Source organism: Typha angustifolia, chromosome 9 (assembly GCF_048772165.1).
Source record: "Typha angustifolia cultivar Huaian chromosome 9, ASM4877216v1, whole genome shotgun sequence".
NCBI lineage: Eukaryota > Viridiplantae > Streptophyta > Magnoliopsida > Poales > Typhaceae > Typha > Typha angustifolia.
In genome coordinates this window covers 10,435,311-10,458,986 of record NC_133247.1, presented here as the reverse complement: position 1 = coordinate 10,458,986, position 23,676 = coordinate 10,435,311, and the positions used below count along the sequence as shown (strand labels likewise).

The window sequence follows — 23,676 nt, the reverse complement described above, 5'->3', positions numbered from 1 at the left end:
TAAGCGTAATGAGGAGACGTCGTTTTATGTTTACCACCTCTAGCCAAGCCTGGTTGCTTCTACGCAATGGGAGCCTAAGCAAGTAGGTCATACGCATCTTCCTGGAAATCTTCTCTGATGGATAATTGAACAGCACACCATGCATGTCAAATGTGGTGCTCTTTTGTATTAGTGCAACAGATTCAAGTTAAGAGTTCTATATAATTTCTGGTCAACTGGAAGAAAAAAATAAATTGATTCGCAGAGCTATTTTTGTCAAACTATTGTACATAACTCTTTGATTTAACTCCAGAATTTGTTTTTTATTTTTTGTCAAACTAGGAAAATTGAACAATCTTTTATTCCTTTCCTCGATGAACTGTCCAAGATGTAAGAATATACAAAAAAGAAAGAATGTTATCTTTCGACAACCTATGAAATGCTCGAACTACCTGCTATACTTGACTGTTAACAGAACATGTAGAAGGACCACACTCGAGCCAAATCAAGCCAGTTATCTGTCAAATTTGATAACAACCGACCATAGGGGTGTATACCGAAGAACAAACACTTCGGTTTACAAAGATAGTAGATGAAATTAGACCATCTTTTCCTGCAAAGGACATTGTGGAAAGTTGAAATAAATTAGTGATCCTTTCTCATGCTGACAGTTATCACTTATCAGATAGAGATCAGTAGATCAGTTATCAGCTCACAACTGCTATTCAGTAATACTAATTCCAGTCTCCTTCACAAGGTGCTCTGTCAAAGCAAAGAGCCGGGCAACTTCTTTCTCAGCATATAAAAGGACATCTATTTTCTTATCCAGATTTAAATCATAGCTACCATTAGCTTCAACTTCCTCCTTTGAAGGCACAAGTAAACTGGTAGGAGAATTCATACTTGTATTGGCATCTTTCAAGAGCTGATTAGTCATGTCAGCAAGTTTATGCAATGCTGCCGTTGCAGCTTTAGCCTCCAACTGTGCAGCCTCAAGTTGAAGCTTTTCAATTGCCAAGTTACTCGTACTTCCGTCCCCTATCCTCTCCTGAGCATCTCCATATAACTCCTTTTCAATCACTTCCAATCCTCTTTCCCTTACATCCCACCTTTGAAAAAGTGCCGAGAGCTCTTCTTCTTTGATTGTCAGGGCTTTCTGTACAGAAAGAAATTCCATTTCCTTCTGTCTCAATGATTCTTTAAACATCTCAAGCTCAGTCTCCAATTGCTTCTGCTTGCTGAAAGCTGCATTATGATCTATGTCAACAGTCATACTTTCATCATTTAACCTGCCAGAAATTGTGCTCTTCTCATCTTCCATAGAAATGATAATTTGGTCTGTGAGCTGGACTATCTGTTGAACAACAGATGTAGCTTCCGAGGACCTAAGCCTCATATCATCCAACTCATGTTGCATAATTTGAATGTTTTCTTCCTTACCCTGTAGCTTGACCCTGGCTTGAACAAGCTCCTCTTCTTTACTATTCATTAGCTGCTGCAGTTCTACAATATCATGTTTAACCTCCATCAATTCACTATGTGCATCAACAAGATCAGCATCCTTTTCTTGCATAATAAGTTGGACAGAAGCCAGCTCGGATTTCATATTCTGGATTTGAACTCTGGCATCTACCAGTTCAGACTCTTTCGAGGCAAGAAGACTTTGTGTGTTCTTGTAGTCAACTTCCTTTTGCGCGAGTTCCCTTTGAAGCAAGACTATATCCTTGGTTCTTTGCTCGAGGGATTCTCTATCTCTGGCTAACTCCACTTTTAGATGTTCTAACATTTCCCTCTCATGTGATAATTGTGATTCAAGTAACTTACACCGAGTGTGCACAGAATTCAACTCAGTTTTCTTGTTGTCAAGATCCAATCGAGCAACTTTTACGTATTCAGAGTAAGATACTAGTAAGAGCCTTTGCTCACTGAGTTCTTGGGCTAGTTTTTCAAACTGAAGGGCTTGATCCTCAATTTTTCTGCGAGAGGAAACAAGAGATTCATGGGAATTGATCAGTTCAGACCTCACAGAAGCAAGGATAGATCTCACTCGTTTGAAATCCTCAGAAGCCTCCTTCATATCACTCAGGTTCTTGGATGCCTGCTCTGCCAGTTCCTTTAACTCTTCTCGTGCTGCTAACCATTCCACAGTCCGGCTTTCTAGTTCAGCCTCCACGACTTTCAGGGCATCTTCCCTAGATTTCCTCAATTTATGTGATTCAGCTAGTTCATGTTCTTTTCCTTTCACTTCTCTTTGAAGCGCTTCAATTTCTGCCTCTTGCTTTTCAATGACCTCATTGGCTTGATACAGAAGCCTCTCCTTGGAGATGATTTCTGAATGCATGATTGCTGCCTCCTCATTCTTCCTCCTTACTTCATAGTTAAGTTTATCAACTTCAGCCTCTTTCTGACAAAGGGACGATTGTGAGCTGCCAACTTTCTTGCCTTGCTCCTCAACCAAAAGCTTCAGATCTTTAATCTGCCTGGCTTGTGAAGCCAGATCACTATTTGCCTTCTCCAGTTCTTTCTCCATTTGTTGTTGCATAGCAAATGCAGCAGCAATTTCTTCCTCTCGGCTATCCAAGTCCTGCTTTGTGCAGTTCAGTTTCTTTTGCTCTAGCAAGACTTCATTTTCAGCATCCTGAAGGTCTTCTTCCTTCTTCCTCAAGGCTGACAAGGCAGCTTCAAGGTCTTGATTTAAAACCTCACGGTCCATATTTTGGTCAGTTCCTGCAGACAGATTAGAATCTAGGTTTCGTTTCTTTGCAAAGAGTCTCTCCAAAAGGACCCTGGCAGGTTCAGTTGATTTATTATTGCCATTACTAATTTCTGCCTTAGTCTTTTTAACAACTGATCTGATCAAAAGTGGAGAACAGTTGTTTCTCTTTTGAGTTTCAAGATTTAGAAAGACTCCTGAGTTCTGGTTGAGTATCAGATGACAATGCTGCAGAAAGTTGATACCAAGTTTATTTAGTAATCTAGCAACTAATAACAGGAGGCAAAGAAGACATTATGACAATGGCAAGAATTCGCAAAGCCAACCATGGTAGAGTTCCTGACAAAAATATTTGATGCAAGTCATTCAACCAACTTGAAAGTGGCAGCATACACACCAACCTTATTGTTGCATACAAGAATTTGCTATGGGCCAATTCTTTGGCCATCTACAGGGGGGAATCCTGTAAGTTCCATAGGTCCATATTGTTCCAAATCTTATGAGATCCTTATCTAGTTAGCTCCCAATATGGCCACTGGGAGTGAGAATTACTCCATGGTTACACTGAATCTATGTTAACTACATCAACTGTTTGAGCTTTTACATGAAAACTGAAAAGGTCCAGCTAGGAAGATATAGGTGACAAAGCTAATGAGATGGACCTCCAAAGGGAAGCTAATTCGATGTACAAATTGCTCATCAGAAGCAGAGTTAACAGCATGTACAGAAAATGAGAAAACAACTTCGGTAATCCGGTGCAGAGTTAAAAGTCAATCTGTTTATTGCATTCTAAAGGTACTTGTGGTAGTCCCATCAAATACAACTGTTCAGTCCTTCTGATATGTGATTTGAATAGTTTGAAGTTTTAGTTAAGGCTGGTTATGATTTTGACCCCTAGAGAAAACAGAACATTTCAACTGAATAAGATTGGCTGAGGCAAAAACTTGAAACCATGCTGTTGGAATCCTGAAAACGTCATAAAAATCTCTTCTTATCATGCCAACATGCTTAGAAGTTAGAACTTCACAACCTTTCTTGTTTACTGAAAGTAAACTCCAGGAAGAATGCATTCCAAGAACTCTATGGACTATGGAGTAATTAATTCATCTTGATGGCTCGCAACTTTAGGATGGACACGTAAAGTACCCAAGGACTAATTTCAGAAAAAGTATCATTCATAAGTTGTTGTAAGGACTAGTGTACTAGATTACGACAACCATAGCACCTGATAGTAATGAGATATGTTTTTCAAACAACTGCACTTTGAAATTGACAACACAAATAAAGAAGCACCTTAATCATCTCCAAAGTCCAAACTCATTTCTGTGGATAGTAAAGTCTGACTCATGATGAACCAAGCATACAAGATATATCCTTAACCCAGCAATCTCTATTTGAACTTAAGACAGATGTGTGTATTTTAATCTACTCAAATTAAGAACTACAATTTAACCTTGATAAGAAATGGCATGCAATTTGTAAGCCATATTTTCTCACAAAGTGAAGCAGTTGAATATTTCAAAGTCTAACTGGATAAGAATCTCAGTCTTGTTACAGTTAAATATTCTACATAAGTTGATGAAACCTTCGAGGTGATAAGGAAGGGCCAGTTAGGAAAGATCATCAACTTGGGCACAGCTCCTTATCCCCTCTATTAGAGAACTCCTCAATCTACATGGTCGGATACCATGCCAATCATAGACAATCTTCAAACCAAGTACTAAAAAGGAACAATCAAAGGTGAAAATCACTGATCCTCTCAAGCTACAAAACTCCATTTTTTATTGCAAAACATTACAACTACATACAATTTCTAAAGCTGAACCCATTTGCTCAACAAGAAAACACAATTTAACTTCTTTCGTCTAGAAAACACCTAGAAGATTAGAGGCAAAAGTAAAACAAGGATAGATTCCGGAAAGAGCCAGCAGAATGAAGAAAGGATAAAGTCCGAAATCCTCAATTCTCTACTAATCACCCAAACATGAGCTTCTAACAGGCAATTCACGGAACAGATGAAAATGAAAAGAGCCCAAGAAGCGCAATCACGACGAAGAGAGAAGAGTTGGGGTGCGGAATTGTTACACTTGACGAAGCGATGTGTGCACGAGACATGCTCGACGGATTGCCGCAGAGAGCAGCGGATGCGAAGGCCATCGTTCCTGGAGCGCGCCAGCCTCGCCGGCCACAAGAACCATCGAGAAGGAGACCACCCGGTGGAGTCGTATAGAAGACGTCCGATTCCTATCAGATGGCTTCAAGAAATTCTAGGAGAGATTGAGAGGGAGAGAAATGGAGGGAAAGGAACAGGGAAAGAAAAAAAGCAAAAAAGGCAACGCCCGCTTCTTATCGTGAGTCATTTTCTGGTGGTCCTGCAATGAAGTGTAATCTAATCATGTGCCTCTAATCGGAGGGTTATTATCTGTTAAAATACTGAATGGACGGTTAGCGATCATGGTGGGGAAAAAAGTTCAGATGATGTTAATGGATAGAGTTTTTGTCTCACGTGCTCCGCGGGATTCGCTTTCTCTTTATATCACAAAGTGGACATGAAAAAGAGTCTCATTAAATCGAAGATGGCACTTCCACTGATAGCATGACACGTGTATACTAATTTAGTAACCTCAAGTTTTGGACCATTTGCATAAAAATATCGGGGCTGTTTGTTGTGAACTCGTGATTATCTGAAAATACGGGGCTTTTACAATTTTATTATAATTTATATTTTTAATTTATAATAGTGGAGTCATATGTACCATATATATAAATTGTGTGCACACTATTATAATAAAATATATGTACTTAATTTTATATAGTTAAATTGAAAAATTAAATGTAATTAAATTATAAAAAATTGATGTGATCCAAGTCTAATCGTATCGTCTCACGAGGGAGATTTGATTCGTTTAGTTGAACTTATCGTAGTATCAATTATTTATTTTTTAAAAAAAATTTATAAAATATACCTTATATTTTATATATTTTATGATTCATATCTTGAGGTTTTGTAACTCGATTCCTATTTTTTTCTTATAATTTTCATTTAATACCCTCTGTAATTTAAATAGTATCGGCAAAAACATATTTCATTATAATGTATAAAATAATTTAAATATATTTAAATTACTCATACCTTCTTTAGAGGCGAGACATAGAGAAGAAAAAATAGTGGTGATAGTATTTTAATTAATTTAGTCGATATCAATTAGTTAAAATAACGTTAGGATATTTAATGAGAATTATAGAGAAAAGAATATATTGAGTTACAAAATCGTTAAAGAAGGTGTGGTCTATGAATCACAAAATAGATAAAACGTATAGTATGATTTGTAAAATACCTAAACTTCTAGTATTAAACTTGTACATGAGTGTAACCGAACCTAGCATAAGCGAGCCGACTCTAGCTCGAACTTAGCTCAAAATTAATTTCTAACCTAGTTTAATATTTAGGCTTGACTCAGCTCAGAGCTGACCCAGCAAGAGCCCAAGCCCGAGTTCGAGCCTGATTGGAGGAGGTGGTGGGCTGGCGACCAAAACAACTGCCGGAGGAGAGGAAGGCGGCGACACGTTTGACGTTCGCAGCCTGCAAGTTCTTCCGCACAACCCCCACCCCCATGATTAAATGTTTAATTTTATATTGTTTCTCCTGACAGATTTGAGATATGGACCAGTTTTACTCTCATGGAAGATCACCACAAATCTTCTCACATCTCCCTCTTTCTCTCTCTCCCTAAACTCACTAAAACCTACTCCTCCTCAGCTAGTCTACTAGTGCCACTCCCCTCTCTCTTTCTCTCTCTCAAAACTCATTAAAACCTATCTTCGGTAGCTAGTCTACTGCCACTCCCTTGCCTACCAATATTAATTAAAATGGCAATGGGAGCTGGGCGAGGCGACATGGGCATGGGCATGATGATGCTCCCCCACCTATACCAACATTGGGCATGACATGGGCGGTGGCCATGGCGATGGCACCATGATGTACATGACCTTCTTCTTGGGGAAGCACATGCAGGTCCTGTTCGCCGGCTGGTTCGGCGACTGCGACCTCAGCATGTACTTCCTCTCGCTCGTCTTCATCATCGCCATCAACAAAGCCTTCTTCGCCATCTACGATAGCCGGAGAGGTGTCTCCTGTGGTGCTCTCATCGTCGTCAATGGCATTCGGATGGGCCTCGCATAGGGGGCATGCTCATCGCTGTGGTGGTAGGCCATGCGCTTGGATTCCTCCTCTCGAGAAGTTTCTAGTCAGTAGTAGTGATGAATGAGGCTAATAATGAAAGCACCTCCAAAAACTTAGCGAGGTGTAAACGATCCCATCAAGCCGATCCTGCAAGCAGGCTTGGAATGATGCTTGACTCGAAATTCAAATCGAGCCTAAAATGTAAGCTCAGGCTCATATTAGTATGAGCTGAGCCAACTTGAGCTCAAGCTTTAGTTGAGCCAAGCCCGAGCTGCTTATTTATTTCGACGCCCCTAAACTTATGTGGTCAAAGGCCCGATGAATATTATTCGGACAGTGAAACATATGAGAAATCTTTGTCGAGGTGTTCGAACGTCATAATTCAAGAGTAGCAGAACATCGAGGCGTTCAAACACCTGACCAATAGCATTTGAACACCCTAACCTGAGAGCATTCTTTGTCAAAGCATTTAAACAACCTAAACAAAGCTACCTTTGTCATTCAAATGCCCGGACCCAATAGTGCATATTTGAATTTTCAACAAAGCATTCAAACGCGACACCAAGGTCACTGCATGTTAAGATTTAATTTGAATATTTTTTTAATGTTTGTCTAGCTTCTAAATATGTGAAGGTAATCACTTTGAATTTATGGAAGAATGTTGATATTTTCTACCTTTTCCTATCTCTCTTTTCCCGATCTCCTTCCCTCTCGTCTCTTCGATCCAAGAATGCTATGAAGCCGATGTTGTACCCTTCCTCCTTGACTACCGATCCCCCTAGCCTAGTAGGGCCAGCCATCTTCTCCTCTCTTCCTCAAACTCTAGCCACTAGTTAGCTCCTCCTTTCTTATCCGTCGATCATCATTCTTCTTTAGGGCCAATTATCTTCTCTTCCTTCTTTCTTTCTAATTCACAGATCTATCCAATGTTGTCATCATCTTCCTTATCTCTTCTACTTTCATTATCTAGATTTTGTTATCTCTACCAGTTTCACCACCAAGTTATGACCACCATCACCACAAATAATCGCGACTATCGAATGCTTGCATACGTTCGCAAAAATAGAGAACGTATTTAGTGCGTTCGAATGTGTTCGACTGTATTTGAACACGCTGTTCAAACGCCTACACACATTTGCAACAACAGAAAATGCGAAATCCGCGTTGAACGCAATCGACGAACTACATTATCCTAGGATTATCTTTTAATTTTTTTTTAATAGGTTAGCCTCTAAATATGTGGAAGGCATATTAATTGAGAATTATCGATAAAATATTGAACTACATGGAACACTATCTGAGTTACAAATATATTGGACGATTAGATCTTCCACACTACTCGAAAGTTCTGCCCTAAAAAGAATTTGGGATATTCTGATTGTTGAAACCTGATTATTCCTAAACCTATCATAAAGGAATGAATATGCATCATTGTATATATTGGTGCATTAATTATATATATTTGTTCCATCAAAAAGGGAATACAAGAGATTCATATGATTTTAGTGAGCATGATCAAAATCATCGAATAAACATGATTGATATATTGGCGCATATCCTATTAGTTGCTCGAACAAACTCGAGATCAGCCCACATCAAATCCTAATAGGTAATTATTAATTATAATTAATGAATATAATACTTAAGTTCACTATCCGTTTACTATCCTATCTAGATTAGTATAAAAAAAATAGATATATGATCTATATTCGATCCATTTTTACTGCTAGTTATAGTAGATATTTATATATCAAACCCTAGTTCAACATATTTTTGGACTTGGAATCCGAACCCGAACTCGAATCTAAGTTAGACCATACTCTAATTTTTCTTTCATTTTGGAGAATACTCTCTCCAACCAAAGGAAAGGAAGAGAGGGAGAGAATATCTTAAAAGCACTATCAATGAAGTATTATTCACCTATGGTAACCTATTAATTAAAGGAAGAGAGGGAGAGAATATCTTAAAAGCACTATCAATGAAGCATTATTCACCTAGGGTAACCTATTAATTATTATAATCACCAAAAATGAAAGAAATCTCGTGTAACATATTTTATATGTTATGTAACACGAGTAAAAAGATAATACATACGAAAAGTGATATCATTATTTAAATCAAATAGAAAGCTACAAACATATGACTTGGTATATATATATATATATATATATATATTTCCTCCTCTTTGCCCAGGTGAGAGATAGAGAGTCACAGAGAGAGAGGGATGAAGATAACAGAGGAAAGAGTCAATGCAAACGTAGAGATGGCGTCAAAGATGTCTCCTCTGATTCCTGTTTCCAACCCTTCGAGCAACGGCGGTGGCGGCGGCGGCGGCCGCCAAGGAGGAGCCGGCGAGAGCTCGGCGATGTCACGTGAAGGGGCCTATGCTGCGATAGCTTACATGGCTTGCGCTGGTTAGGGTTTAAACTTTCATGGGTTCTTGTTCTAATGGAAGAAGAAGGTGGTGGATTCTATCGTTCTCATTTCGGGATGTTTTCAAATAACACCTTATATTTTAGTGATTTTGTGGTTATCACTAGTGTCTGCTTAAGTTATTTGTAGTATGATCCTTTCTTTTTGCATATATTTTTTTATAAAAAAATTCTTTGTTTTGTTAGTAATATATTTGTTTTTCACATAAAACCCTATATTTAGTTATTTCGTAGTTAACACTCCATCTCATTTTAGTTTTCACTTGGGAATTTTTCAGATCCCTCTTTTTTCATGTTCTTCTTTTTACTGCTGATAATGTCTTATAGAAAGTTTTTGAATAAAACCCTAGCGATTTAGTAGTTGACACCTTATCTTTGAGTTATTTGTAATCCGATCCTTATTTTTTTGCCTATAATTTAAAACTGTTTTTTTGTTCTGCTGATAATGTTTTTATGGAATTTTTTTGGTTCACAGTCTTTGATTTATTTATAATCCGATAATTTGATAATTTTTTCTTTTTGTTTAGATTTTCCTTACATTGCATATAGTAGATAGCAAGGTTAGTGAGTTTTCTTGTCTGGTACTTAATTTTTTTTCTCATTCTTTTTACATATATTATGGTTTACACTCTGCGATTCATATATATATATATATATTTTTTTTATCCTATATTTTACTTTATTGCCAGAAAAATACCCTTAGATTAGTTAGGACTAACTCTCGTATTATCCTAACTTAATTAAATATAAATGACATAAATACCCCTTGGTATAGGGGTAAGCTCTTTAAAAATTAATATATGGCATTTAACTTTTTCTTTTCAAAAAGAGAATTATTTAAGGAGAACAGTGGAGTTGAGTGGAGAGTGAATAGGATATAGCATGTAATGTAAGTGGCAATAATTGCAAAAATGATGAGGGTAATTTGCTAAAAATATGCTTAGGTTTTTTTAATTTTGTCACTTAGATTCATTTTATTTTCTCTTGCAAGCAAAGGTTTTTTATATTTTTCTTTCGATTTTGCTATTATACTACTATGATAGTGTTTGTCTATAAAAAGTGTTTGATAAAAACTTAGTTGTGTTTTATAGTTTTATTATGAATTTCGTAGTTACTAAACAGTTGTATTTTCTATTTTATAATTTTATTATAAATTTCATAGTTATTAAATATCTTTATTTTTTGTTTCATTGTTTTTTTACACAATTTATAGTTATTAAATACTTTTTTATTTTTTTATTTTATTGTTTCTTCTCGAGCAAAAGTGATATAATAGTATAACAATATTATATTATATTAAATACATATTCACTCAAAATCTCAAAGCAAAGTTAAAAAGAAAAAAAAAAAAACTAATGCGGAAGGAGACAAAGACAAATCTAACCTACAAAAATAAATATACACTGTGTGTTTATAATACAAATCGCCAATAGAGGACGTAAAATATATTTTCCTTTTCCTTTTTTTTTTCTTTTTTGTATATCACCTTTCACTTTAAACTTCACTTTGAAGAGAGGTTTTGGTTTGAAAGTCTTTTGCAATTTAATTTATTTAATCTTTTGATTTGAAATAATAGACTCTAAAGTGTATTGTAAATGTAAATTGTGTTGATTCTAATATAATAAAATACGCATCGGCTATAGAAAATATATACACTCAATTTTATATACTAAATTAAAAACATAAATGTAATTAAATTACAGAACCCTGTTTAAATTTCACCGAGGAAAACCTAGAAAGACATTTAACAAAAAAAAAAAAACTATTGTTTGACTTTTATCACCTTCTTATGTATTTTATTTCTCTTTTAACAGTGTTTGAAAGATTGGAAATTTATGGAGAATACTTGTTGAGCTGATGAAATCTTAAGGGACGGTTACCGTATAGATGAGTTAAATTAACTATATACGCAAAATGACTTTAATATTTTTGAGTAAATTTTTTAAAGTTAAAGTATAAATAAAATGGTTACCAGATTTTAAAATCAAAATCATGGGGTTTTAAGTTTTTCTTTTTTGTCTTCATAATAACAGAACGGTTTTGATTCTAGTCGCCTGCTATTTAGTTAAAATTAACTTAGGATGTTTTTGAGACACTAAAAGAAATAAATATCCGTATAGTAGGATGTGAATAAAAATAAAGGTAACATATAGTATGTTTAAAAAAAAATTCTCAACACCTTTAATGTATAAATCTAGACTAGGATTAATGATTATAAGGTTTTGAGATTGCCATTCTTTCTATTATCCAATCTTATTTTACTTACATAGAATTATGATTTTAATTCATTTCTTGCAGTACTTCTTGTGATGGTCAACAAAGCTGCTCTCTCTTCATATGATTTTCCAAGTGCTAATGTGATTACTCTGTATCAGGTTTGGTTCATTCTTTGTGCAATGCTTAGTTTACTGAAACAATTCTCATATCATGCTGCTATTTCTATTATTGTTTTTCTGGGAAATTAATTTACCCCTAGTAGTTTGACCCAATTTCGGCTCTCTCATTAACTTCAACTTAAACACTTAAACTGTCACAACCCGAAATTGAAATCATGACCGGCCATACACCTTAATACACTTGAGATATACGAAGCTTTACTAATACTTCCTAAGTGTACAATGGCAAGAATAAATAAATAAAAAGAATCTACTTTATTTAATTTAAACTAATTGCAATAGAAATAAAGCAATGTCATCATTACTGTGTCTCTAAACGAAGTTAAATTAACAATTAATCTAAAACATCATACCAAAAGAATATAAAGATAAATAGGTAAGTCCTAAGTGGAGGTAAGGTCCCGATGCATCTCGCTTAGTCGCCACGTTGACCATTATATGAAATAATAGAAGAGAGAGAAAAAAAAAATCCATGAGCCAACAATTATAGCTCAATGAGTGGAATCCACTCGAAAACCAAATAATTCTAAAATTTTATAGTGTTAAATAAAATTCAAGTTCAACAATATAAATGATAATTTCCAATAGGTATGCTCTTAAAATAATGACAATGATAACAATAAAGAGTCACAACTTGTAAACTTGCTCAGTTTCAATATATTAACATCTTTCTAATGTTTATAATGTCATTTGTCTCAATGGGTCTATACCCTGTGGATCCACATCAATTAGAAGTCATCTCGAGATGACGCTCAGGTCTTTTACTCATAACTGATCCGATTAGGGTCATTAGGAGGTGTCACTATGTTATCAATACACCCTGTCTTTTCCACTAATTATTGAGAGAGGTTAGAGTCACCTTAGGAAGTTTTTGATCCATCCTGGGATTGTTCCCTAACCCCGCTAGAGTCACCTCAATGATCTGATATAAGACTTTCCCGTAGACTTCCAAATAGACTTAAATCACTGCGGAAAGCCGCAATTGATCTATACCGAGACTATTCTCTAAGTCATATCAATACTAGTTTTTTTTTTCTTTCCCACTAAAATTTGCAATTTGCACAAAATATGGCGATACACTGAGTATAATAATTAAATGCATACAGAAAATATAATAAATAAATTTGCACATAAGAATAAAATAAATAAATTTACACAACAATTTACATGGTCTGATAAATGTACAAAATATAATATAAAAAAATATATGAGTGAACCATTCACCTGAGTCTAGGCAAGATAACTGAAATCCTCTAATCTCTAGCTTACGTGCTAAAAATCATCACCTTTAATAATAAATAACAATAAAAAAATTTAATTGAATAATATCAAAATTTCTAAAATTTAAACTAAAAAAAACTAAAATGGGTTAAATTATACCCATTTGATTGGGTTAGGCTGCTGCTGACTCATAGCTCACACCAATCAATCAATCGGGCTGGGCCAAGACATAGCCAAAATGCAATGGACTGCCCGCATCCCACCCTCCATTTAAATGGTTCGGGTCGGGTCTTTGGATCCGAAATCCAGACCCGAACCCGCAAAAATAACAAAAAGGGTTGGCTCGAGTTTAAACTCGAGCCCAACCAAATCCCTCCCCATGATCGACACGACGAAGTCGAAACCTCACAAATTAGGTATTTCTATTTTAATATATTAAACTGAAATTAAACTTGAGGGGTGGGAGAGGGCTTACCAAGGAGTCACGTGGTGGTCTCCGGCAGGTTGATTCCACAACATGGCTCCGATGGCAAGAAAGAAGAAAATGAAGGAGAAGAAGAAGAATGGAAAGGAGGCTGGGGTTAAGAAGAGAGAGAAAAGTTAGGGTTTAATTTATAAAGCAAAACTCCAAATCTAAATTAGATTTGGCTTCGGCGAGATATCTACGGCTACCTCGTCGCATGTCGGAGAGGGAGAGGGGAGGGGGTTGCACGTGCAGCACACACGCACCTCTTCTCTCTCAAAATGTTTTTTTTCCTCAGCTCTCACATAAACCCTCATGTGGTCGACGCCAAATTGCAACGGTTAATCAACTATTAACAGGAACATAAAAAGATTTAAAAATATAATACTACCCCCACTTCATAGTACAGATAAGAAAATCTTTTTTTTGCAAGAAAAAATCAATGATAAATAATTTACACTCTAAACATGAAGAGAGAAGAATAGTTTAGTAATTTATATACATTTGCTAACTTCACCAAGCATTTTTTTTCTGAATATTCTATGAATATTTTGTGAAAGCTTACAATAATGGCAATTTTGAAACAGCCAAAAGATTTTACTGACAAATATAATATTTTAAAGAATGTAGTGGCAAATATGGTATTTTAAAAGTTTAGTAGCAATAAAATAGTAATGGCAATTTTAAAAGTGTATACATGTTAACAAATGTAGACTAATGCATAAAATGGTTTTCTTGTAGGTATTGTTATTCTCATCAAGAAATTTTGAAATCTTTTAACTCTAAATGAACTAGATTAAGGAAAAACACCAACTAAATTGCAACTTCCTCTCTCAAAGCATAGTCGATGACACTGTCTATGATGCAGATGATAGCTTCCACTTCCATCTGCTATGCACTGAAGCGTTGGAAAGCCATTTCCTTTAAAACTGATGAAGCTGAGACAGAATCTGATGACCCTATAATTCTTGTGCCTCCTAGAAAGCTCCTTCAGACCCTTCCCCTTTCTCTGACCTATTTGATTTTCATGGTATGTTCAGAATAGTTCTTTTCTCTGCAGAGATCTTGAAATGTTAACAGTTTTTTCATCAACACTTTACCTGGTGGCAGCTAACTTCAATGTATTCTATCCGCGGAGTAAGTGTTCCAATGTATACCACCCTGCGGCGAACAACTGTGGTGTTTACAATGATCGCAGAATATCTTCTAAAAGGCCAAGCATATACACCTTCTATTTTCACTAGGTATCTTCTTCACAATAACTCTTGTATACATCCTGTTCTAATTTTCTTCCCCTACTAACTAAATTACAGTTGTCATTTGAAAAGTTCGCCACCTTAGACTTTACAGTAAGGAAATTATGCGAACCATTCCTTCAATTTTCACATATGACTTAGTCTATTGAGGAAAATAACTTAGCAAAGTAGAGAAAAGAAGAAGGAAGACTTTAAAGAAAAATGAATCAATGATTCTCTGAGTACAGTGAAGGTAATTATCATAATGTTCAATGAGTTGTATACTTGAGGAGTGTTTAATCTTCATGAGAAATGTATGATTTTATCAGTGCAGGGCTTATTGTTCTTGGTGCATTTATTGCTGGAGCTAGGGATTTATCATATGAACCCTATAGCTATGCTATTGTTCTTGGAGCCAACATAGCAACCGCAGTGTACCTTGCAACTCTGGACCTTCTTGGTATTACCTAAACCCTTACACCATTCTTTTAGTTTCTTTTCTCTTATGTAGCAGCTCTTCACTGACACCAATACTTGCAACTTATGTTACCAGGGAAATCAAGTGGCCTAACTAGTTTTGGTCACATGTGGTGCAATGGTAATAAATATGCAATCAAAGAAGTTTGAGGATTGGAACTTTATATTGCTTATTAGATCATGTTTAAGTCCTTCATTAATTGTTTTCAGGATTAGTTTGTGCGCCATTGCTATTGTGTTGGACATTTATCTCTGGTGATCTGGAAAGCATTATGAGTTTTCCAGACTTATATTCTCCTGGTTTTCAGGTACCTAAACTTTTCATTTTTACCCTTTCTTTCTGTTTACATTCATGTTCATATCTATGCCATCTAGTAATGCTAAAGGATGATGATTTCTTGCATGTCTCAAACAGTTGTTATTATAGTGTCAAGTCTTTTCTTTTTTCTTCCGCGTAATGCAAGTTCTATCTTTTTTTGAGAATTTGGCTTAAGAGCAAATCATATGAACAACAAAACTTACAAATTGAGATTCATAATTTTTTAAGGTCAAGATACTTCAAGTAGATTTCCTCATATAGTGTTCTAATTCACTACTACCTGTGTTTTCCAAACTACCGATTTTTTCCTTCGAGAATTATATTAGCTGCATCCTTTGTGCTACAGCCATTTTACATTTTAATTTTACCATCTTTAATCCGTCATCACATCTCTTTTTTCACAAAAAAGAACCCACTAATGCTTCCACATAAAATTAGCACATGATTTGTACTGTACAATTACTATTTCATTAACTTCAGTAGATGAATGTAACAACTAACAAAGAACAGAAAAAGGTAATACTTCACTTATATATTTGTCAAAGCTATGTAATTAACCTCCAATATTCTATATATGAGCTCATTAATATAAATAGAAGGACCGAGTACTAAGTATTTAGTTATAACTATTTGGAGTCACATCTTAAATCTCTTCTTTCTCGGTTTCTCCTTCTCTCCCTCTACATTTTCATCTTCATCATATGTCCAAATTATTATCTGATAAATACTGGATCTAACTATTGATTTAAAAGGAATATATAGTAGATGACATGTGCCTCTGGTTCTCTGTCAGACTTCCAGTTTTCAGTGTATATTAATCTCCACAGTATAGAACATGTACTTATTTGATTTTAAAGATTATTCGTGGAGAACTTAGGCTGTTAAGAATATATTTCCTGAAATACTCTTGATCTTAATAGAGTCTTTCAATGTGGTTAATTGTTACAATTTGTGCTCCTTTAACAAAGCATAAGTTCTCTTTACCCAAAAGTAACATGATCACTTTTACAAGATTGCGTATTGGCTTTCATATTTGAATCACATCATATTTTTTATATCAGATTTAGAATGGTTGGATGAGAATTTGAGATTGTACCCTGATCCATCAGTTTGAGCCACTTTTTCTGCTTGACATTTTAGTTATACATCCTACAAACTGATATGCATCAATAAGTTCTAGTATGAATGATACTCGCCATATTAAATATTTAAGAAATGCTTACTTTTTGCAGGTTGTGTTGCTTCTTTCCTGTATAGTTGCATTCCTCTTGAACTACACCATCTTCTTGAACACAACCCTGAATTCTGCAGTCACACAAACAATGTGTGGAAATATGAAGGTTAGATTGCATAGCTTTTACCCCTTTCCTGTATGTTGCAATGGTGACAAACTTCTCTGATGATATTCTTGCATATATGCTGCTTTAGGATGTGTTTACCATCATAATTGGCTGGCACTTTTTTGGTGGGCTTCCTTTTGATCTGGTGAGTCTGAGAAGCCAACACAATGTGAACTATTTCAATCTTCTTGGCTTTTGATAGTTGAAGTTTCTTTTTGTATTTTGCTGTGCAGCTGAATGTTACTGGACAGTTGCTTGGTGTCCTTGGCTCACTTCTATATGCCTACTGCAAACTCAAAGGGAAGTAGTCATTGATCATTAACCACTGTAATAGTCTTAAACTGGAAACTTCAACATCTTTAGGCTAATAATAGGCATATGGTCGCACATCAGTCTAACAAGAGAAGCAAGTTCTCCACAATCTTTTCATATGAAGTTATATTTTGATCTTTGAAGGCCCAAGTCTCCTCTTCATGTTCTTGTCCAAGATGAAACAGTAATATGTTGTTTTTAAATATTATTGGTTAAATCTTCTCAAACTCAAGGACAGCAGCCTCTCTAATATTAACATGGTTCAAAGTATCGGCCGATGCCGATACATATCAGCCATCACCGATATGAGACCGAGGACAAAACCAGTTTTCCCTTGGTTTCAGCCTCATCTCTGTTATATTGGCTAATACGTAAACATAAAATTTTAATTTTTCCATTATGTGGCCATCATCAATCTGAAACCAAGGCCCAAACTAGTTTTTTCTGAGAATTTGTCTAGTATCGACTGTATCGGCCATTACGTATCAGTATGAGTCGTAAACACAATTTTTTAAGTTTTATTTTATACGGACTATATGTGGATCGCATCATAAGTTTTATCAAACTTGAATCCAACACCAGACATCAATTATTGATATCCTGATATCTCGAGCTCCACCTTTTTTCATTTCCTTCCCATTTGGTTTCTTGAAATATTTATGATGTTCAAGAAGATTTCATCAAGCATAAATACACTATGCGAAGAGCCCTTCTGTAAGACGCATAGGATTCCATAGTAGCACATAATATCAGATATCCAAACTTAATATAAGCTGAACGCATTAGAAGGAAGAGAAAGGCCTTTTTTTCTAAGCTAATCATGCTTTGGTCAAACAAAAATGCAGTTTGCTAGTACCTGATCACCTTTCTCAGCATAGAAACTTGGTGCTCTCCAAAACAAGAACAAAGTTCATCTTCAGAACAAGGAGCTTCTACAAACTCTGAGCAAGTGTATATAGATTAATTACACTTTCATGGTCCTACAGAAAGCCATAGAAACTTGACATTGTTCAGTAATTAGCATAGTTCTGTGCAGATAGTATGTCAAAGATTGCTATAGCTTTAATATTCAAAGATCATTATATGTCTAAGGTTCTTTTGCCCATGTTATAAATTTTTTCTTATTCAGAATAACTGTTAAACATTATGATAGCTATATTCTAAGCACAAATATTATTCATCAAAATTATATCTTATATCACACACTAATATAATTATTAATTTATCTTTGATATCTATCTTATAAATCTATTTTATATCAAATCAAAGAGTATTTATCATCAACGATAATTATTATAACTTTATTCTAAAATACAAATAAATATAGAAATAGTTATTCCTAGAATAAATATCTTATTTTTAAAAATAATAAATATGAATATCTATTATAGAATTGCTCTTAAAGTGAACAAAAAATTTGCAAAGAAAAGGAATCAACATAGCAAATTAATCCACCAATAAAAATGAAATATATCAACTCACCATAGTTATCCCATTGAATAAATGCATCCTGCAATGATCAAAGGCACAACCTACCAAGTAGTATAACAGTTGTTGATTCAGACAGAAAGCTGGAAATATGAGCTTATCCAAAACCAATTAGGAAAGGAAGAAAAAGAAATAAAAAGCTTCTCCTGATACACTGCTCCGCTATGGATTTTTTTTCTTTTCATAATAAAGATATAACAAAGGAGGGTTAAAAATTAACAAAAGAAAACAAAGACCAATGATGCTCATAATAAGTAATAGGATAGAGATATCAACTTACAAGTCAAAAGTAGCTAGCAGTACAATTGTCCAGTTCCCTACATGCTTCAAAGAAAATTAAGACATCATCTACGAACCAAATGGAAATCAAATGTTCTGATGTCTAAGTATTTGAAGAGGAAACATAGTGAAAATTATAAAATGATTAAGAACCACAGCATAAGAGTAGGAGATCGTAGCCACTTAGAAATCCCACTAAGATTATATTTCAATAATTGAGAAGGTTTATGTTACACCCAAAGATGCAAGAGAGATTATTAACAGTAGAATTGATCATACAAAAGGAAATTCAGAAGAATATTTTTTTCAAATTAAGTTAGAACAAAGGATAACCTTGATATCCATAACAACTAAGCAAATTGATCATTTTCGAGAGAAAGACTGATCTACTTGAAAGGGGACGTGTAGATACTTTAAATCCAATTCCTTCTTCCTCATCTAACTTTTCCAGTTGTATAATGAACTGAACTCATATTTTAGATAGTTTTTGCTATATTAATGAATAATAAGTCTTTTCTTTTCTTTCTATATAATTCAAGTTCTATCTCTTCTTGAGTACTTGAGTGAGAATAAACATGAAAAGAACAAAAAATTAAGAATAAAAATTCACAACTTTTCCTAAGGTTAAGATCCTTTCAAGTTTCAAGTAGATTCCTTTACGTAATATTCTTATTCACTAACTTTCTATTTTCTTTTAAACTACCCATATGTCATTTATCACAGCCATATTACAATTTACCATCGCTAATGCTATCACCACATTCATTTTTCACTAAACAGAACTCACTAAAGCTTCCACAAAAAATTAGCATAGTATTTTTCTTCCTTACATTGTTAGAAACACTAACATATATAGAATTGGGAAAACCCCAGTTATGTTTTTTTTTTTTTCTCCTAAGCTACGCAATTCATCTCCAAACTTTACATATTTGCATAAATAGAAAAACTAAGGCTTTAGTCCTCACTATTTGGGGCTATATGAACTTTTTCCCTCTATGCTGCTCTGTTTTGGAGCAGGCCATTTTGTCTGTCTCACTAATTCTCCCAATTCCATGCTAGTCTTGCATCTGAAAACCATAAAACTTGTAAAGAATGGAAGTGATGAAGAAACTCTATCCAAATATCCGATTTGAAGAAACAGGAAGTGCTAGCCAACTGTTGGCTGTTTGATGAAAAAGAAGGTGCCCAGTCCATTTGCAAAAATATTGATCATATTATGTCCCTCTTTTAAGTTTTCTATGCAATAGTACTAGAGCAGTAAAGCTTTTGTCTGTTTCCATGGTCTGTTGTACCACTTTGCTGCTCCATTTTAGCAAAGCTTACTTAAGCTCAAGCAAATGCTTAGCCGACCAAGAAGATGATAACCATCATTTCGGCCTTCAAGCAATTGGAACATATCATGCCAAAAACTTTCCATGATTCAAGATGAATCTTGTCACTGTACTTTCATCCCGGACATGTCAATTAGGAAACAACAATTTATTGAAGGCCCAAAGCATTTTCCAATCACTTACCAAGTTTATACGCTAAACTGTTACAACAGAAAGATGGCCCATGTCATGCCACCACGATTGGTAACACTGTAATGTGAAGGAGATAACACCACACCCCAAGAGTGACATAGGCGACTCTTTTCAATTTCCACATTAGGTTATGTATGAAACTCCATCCCTGGGAGCCAAGAGTTTCTCTGAACTTCTAAGAGACAGTACTGACTTTGTCTATCCACATTAATTTTCTTCAACTGAAATGCTACTGAGAAGATAAATACATCCTCATTCAAGTTAAAATGTTGAGCAGGATTCTCTGATTTCTCATACTGACATCTGCTGCCCAATCATATGTTTAGCCAAGTAGAATGCTTCATGGGGCATCCTTGTCAAGCCTGCAAATCATATCTTACATCCAATATACTAATTCAGCATAATGGCTTTGAAGGCTGCAAAGTAGTTTGCATCAATAAATCAAGCCTCCATTCTTGGCATCACAACAATAATGCCATCCTCCAATAAACCAAGCCATATACTTCTCATCCAACTATCATGTCTTGATCCTCGATTTCCTGGTCAATAAGAATGAATTTGTGGTCTATGTGAGGGATGTATCCTTCATCTTTTAGCTGCTCTGTTAGGCCATCAAGAGCAATATATATATCATCACAATGCTTGTGAAGCTTGTCACCAGTAAGGAACCTGTGTATCTCGCTCCCGCCAATTTCGATCCAACTGAATCCTGGGCACTTCTTTACACCAGCATCTTTCATCGCTGCCCGGACATGTGCCACATCTCGCCACCTTGAAGCGTCCGCATAGGTGTTTGACAGCAAAACCCAATAACCAGAATGCTGCGGGTCTAACTCAATAAGATTCTTGGCAGCAATCTCTGCTAGCTCAACATGGCCATGGAGTCTGCAGCTGCTGAGCAGTGCACCCCATATGCAGTCATCAGGCTGCACAGGCATATCTTTGATGAATTGGTAAGCCCTATCAAGCTGGCCTGCTCTTCCTAGGCCGTCTACTATACAAGAGTAATGATCCAGATCAGGAACAACACCATGCTGGCTGCTCATTGTCTCGAAATAATGGAAGCCTTCGTCAAGCAAGCCTGCATGACTACAAGCTGACAAGAGCGCAATGAAAGTGACACGGTTGGGTTTATACCCTTGCTCTTGCATCTTGTGAAAGAGAGATATGGCCTCATGGGGAGAATCACTGAAACCATAACAAGAGATTATGGTGTTCCATGAAATAATATCTTTAGAAACAACCTCATCAAAAGCCTTTTGAGCATCTTCTATGCAGCCACATTTCCCATAGGCGTCCATTAGAGCATTTTGAACAACTGGCTGACAGAAGCCAGCTTTTATAATTTGCCCATGCAAGGCAATTCCTTGTCTGAGATATGATGAGAAACCACACCCACTTAGCACTGAGCTGAAAGAGTACTCATCAGGCCTGATACCATTAGCAATCATATCCTGAAACAGTTCAAATGCCCTATCAAAGTCATGGATCACAGCATAGCTTGAAATCATGGTATTCCAAGATATCGTATCCTTCTCAGGAGCCCCTTGGAAAACCTTCTCAGCAGATTCTCTGTCTCCTCTCTTGGCATACATGGCCATGAGAGCATTGCTCACAGATGTACCAGACTCCATTCCATTCCTATATGCATAAGCATGGATCTCCAAACCACTCTTTGATACCCAACCACACTCTGGAAGGACCAACGTGAGTGAAATTCTAGATAGAATTTGACCATCTTGACAACATTGGAAGGCCATATCCCGGAAGACATCAAAAGCCTTGCGAGTTTGCCCAGAATCAAGGTACCCTGAAATCATCGAATTCGACAATTGGCATATTTTCAATTTAACATCACGAAATAATCCAAAAGCATACTCCATGTGCCCATGAAAGGCATACCCCGAAGCAACAGCTGAACACAACCGATCAAAATCTATCGGATCAAAATCCACTGCCCCTGCATTCCTCAGAGCAAAACCGTGCAATTGCTTAAGCCTTTCCAAGTACTGGATCATGGGAATAACCGATAGAAGAGTATTAAATGTAGCCGCATTGGGTCTCACCCCACCATCCGACACCATCTCCCCAAGCATCTTCAACGCAAGATCAACATCTCCGAGCCGAACACACCCTGCAATGACCGAATTCCAGCTAGTGACCCCGACCTCCAAACCCGCATCTGCCATCGACTCCATCAAACTCAATGCCTCCTCCAAAAACCCATCTTGGATGTATGCCGAAATCATTGAGTTCCAAGTCACGACATTTCGCTCGGGAATTCTGTCAAACAATAAGAGCGCATCTCCCAAACTCCCAACTTTCACATAGAAGTCCAAGAGAGCGCTACCGCAGAAGACGTTGGAGCGGAAAAGGCCGGATTTTGCAAGGTGGGCATGGATCTGGAGGCCGAGATGGAGGAGGGATAGGGCAGCGCAGGACTTGAGAACAAACGGGAAGGTGAACTCGTTGGGAGTGAGGCCGAGCTGAGCCATTTCGAGGAAGAGGTCGAGGGCATGGTAAGGGAGGGAGGAGGAGAACGCGCGGATGAGGAGGTTGAAGGCGACGACGGTGAGGTGGTGGCCGGCGGGGAGGAAGGGGAGAAGGGCGGTGGCGGAGAAGGGGTCACCGGTGGTGGCATAGTGGCGGAGGAGGTGGAAGGAGAGGGAAGGGGAGGACGGGAGGAGGTTGAGGCGGAGGGCACGGGCGTGGACTGCGGCGGCGCCGGAGGAAGAGGAGAAAGAGAAGCTTGGGAGAGAGGTAGTGGGATTGAGATATAGAAAGGTAGAAGTTTTGGAGATGGGGGAGGAGAGAGGAGGTGGAGGAGGAGGAGGAGAAACGGGTATAGAGGTCATGGTGGAGATTATCGGGAATGGTCAAGGAGAGGAGGAGGTGGTGGTGGAGGGAGAGTTTTTTTTTTATTCTTATTTAATTTCCCCTTATTTTTTTTATTTTTCAAAAGTATATATGAGACCTGTTTAAAGTATCCTCTACGTAGTATTCCCGTCTTAAGTACGCCCGAAGTCTAAGCTCCTACCCTTATTACTAAGCCAATCCATAGCGTGTATTATCTTAGTGTTATTTAAAAGCTCATCTAATCATCTATAACTTTATCTCTAATAAATAATTTTATTTTTAACATATAATTTAGTCGAATATGATAGACGGTTATACTTTAGTCTAAATCGTTAAAAGTAAACAAAAAATGTTATAAATTGAGCTAAACCATAGAGGGTAAAGTATAATTTCTTTATAGTTCACCCCTGATTGGACTTAAGTTTACTTCACCCTCTTATAATTTTATTTGTATCACTTT

The 23,676-nt window shown here is 36.3% G+C and overlaps 3 protein-coding genes across 4 annotated transcripts; 1 reads left to right on the top strand and 2 right to left on the bottom strand.

The window, feature by feature from the left end:
* Nucleotides 1-326: 326 nt before the first annotated feature.
* Nucleotides 327-4,998, bottom strand: LOC140767060 (uncharacterized). The gene is made up of 2 exons (XM_073106821.1): nucleotides 4,778-4,998; nucleotides 327-2,920 (listed from the first exon to the last, which is right to left on the bottom strand). Exons 1-2 carry the CDS (start codon nucleotides 4,847-4,849, stop codon nucleotides 701-703), a joined length of 2,292 nt encoding a protein of 763 aa, XP_072962922.1. The 5' UTR covers nucleotides 4,850-4,998; the 3' UTR covers nucleotides 327-700.
* A 4,140-nt stretch (nucleotides 4,999-9,138) lies between these two features.
* Nucleotides 9,139-17,887, top strand: LOC140767652 (UDP-N-acetylglucosamine transporter UGNT1-like). Its single transcript, XM_073107646.1, has 8 exons — nucleotides 9,139-9,289; nucleotides 11,606-11,682; nucleotides 14,256-14,417; nucleotides 14,498-14,631; nucleotides 14,952-15,082; nucleotides 15,176-15,220; nucleotides 15,310-15,407; nucleotides 16,651-17,887. The coding sequence occupies exons 1-8, from the start codon at nucleotides 9,139-9,141 to the stop codon at nucleotides 16,816-16,818; spliced, it is 966 nt and encodes a 321-aa protein (XP_072963747.1). The 3' UTR covers nucleotides 16,819-17,887.
* A 562-nt stretch (nucleotides 17,888-18,449) lies between these two features.
* LOC140767295 (pentatricopeptide repeat-containing protein At4g19191, mitochondrial-like) lies at nucleotides 18,450-23,281 on the bottom strand. Of its 2 annotated transcripts, none has more exons than XM_073107148.1 (2): nucleotides 19,803-23,281; nucleotides 18,450-18,882 (listed from the first exon to the last, which is right to left on the bottom strand). In XM_073107148.1, exon 1 carries the CDS (start codon nucleotides 23,213-23,215, stop codon nucleotides 20,867-20,869), a length of 2,349 nt encoding a protein of 782 aa, XP_072963249.1. In that variant the 5' UTR covers nucleotides 23,216-23,281; the 3' UTR covers nucleotides 18,450-18,882; nucleotides 19,803-20,866. The 2 variants fall into 2 exon arrangements, with proteins under 2 accessions (XP_072963249.1, XP_072963250.1); XM_073107149.1 differs by having other exon boundaries at nucleotides 18,860-18,875.
* Nucleotides 23,282-23,676: the final 395 nt, after the last annotated feature.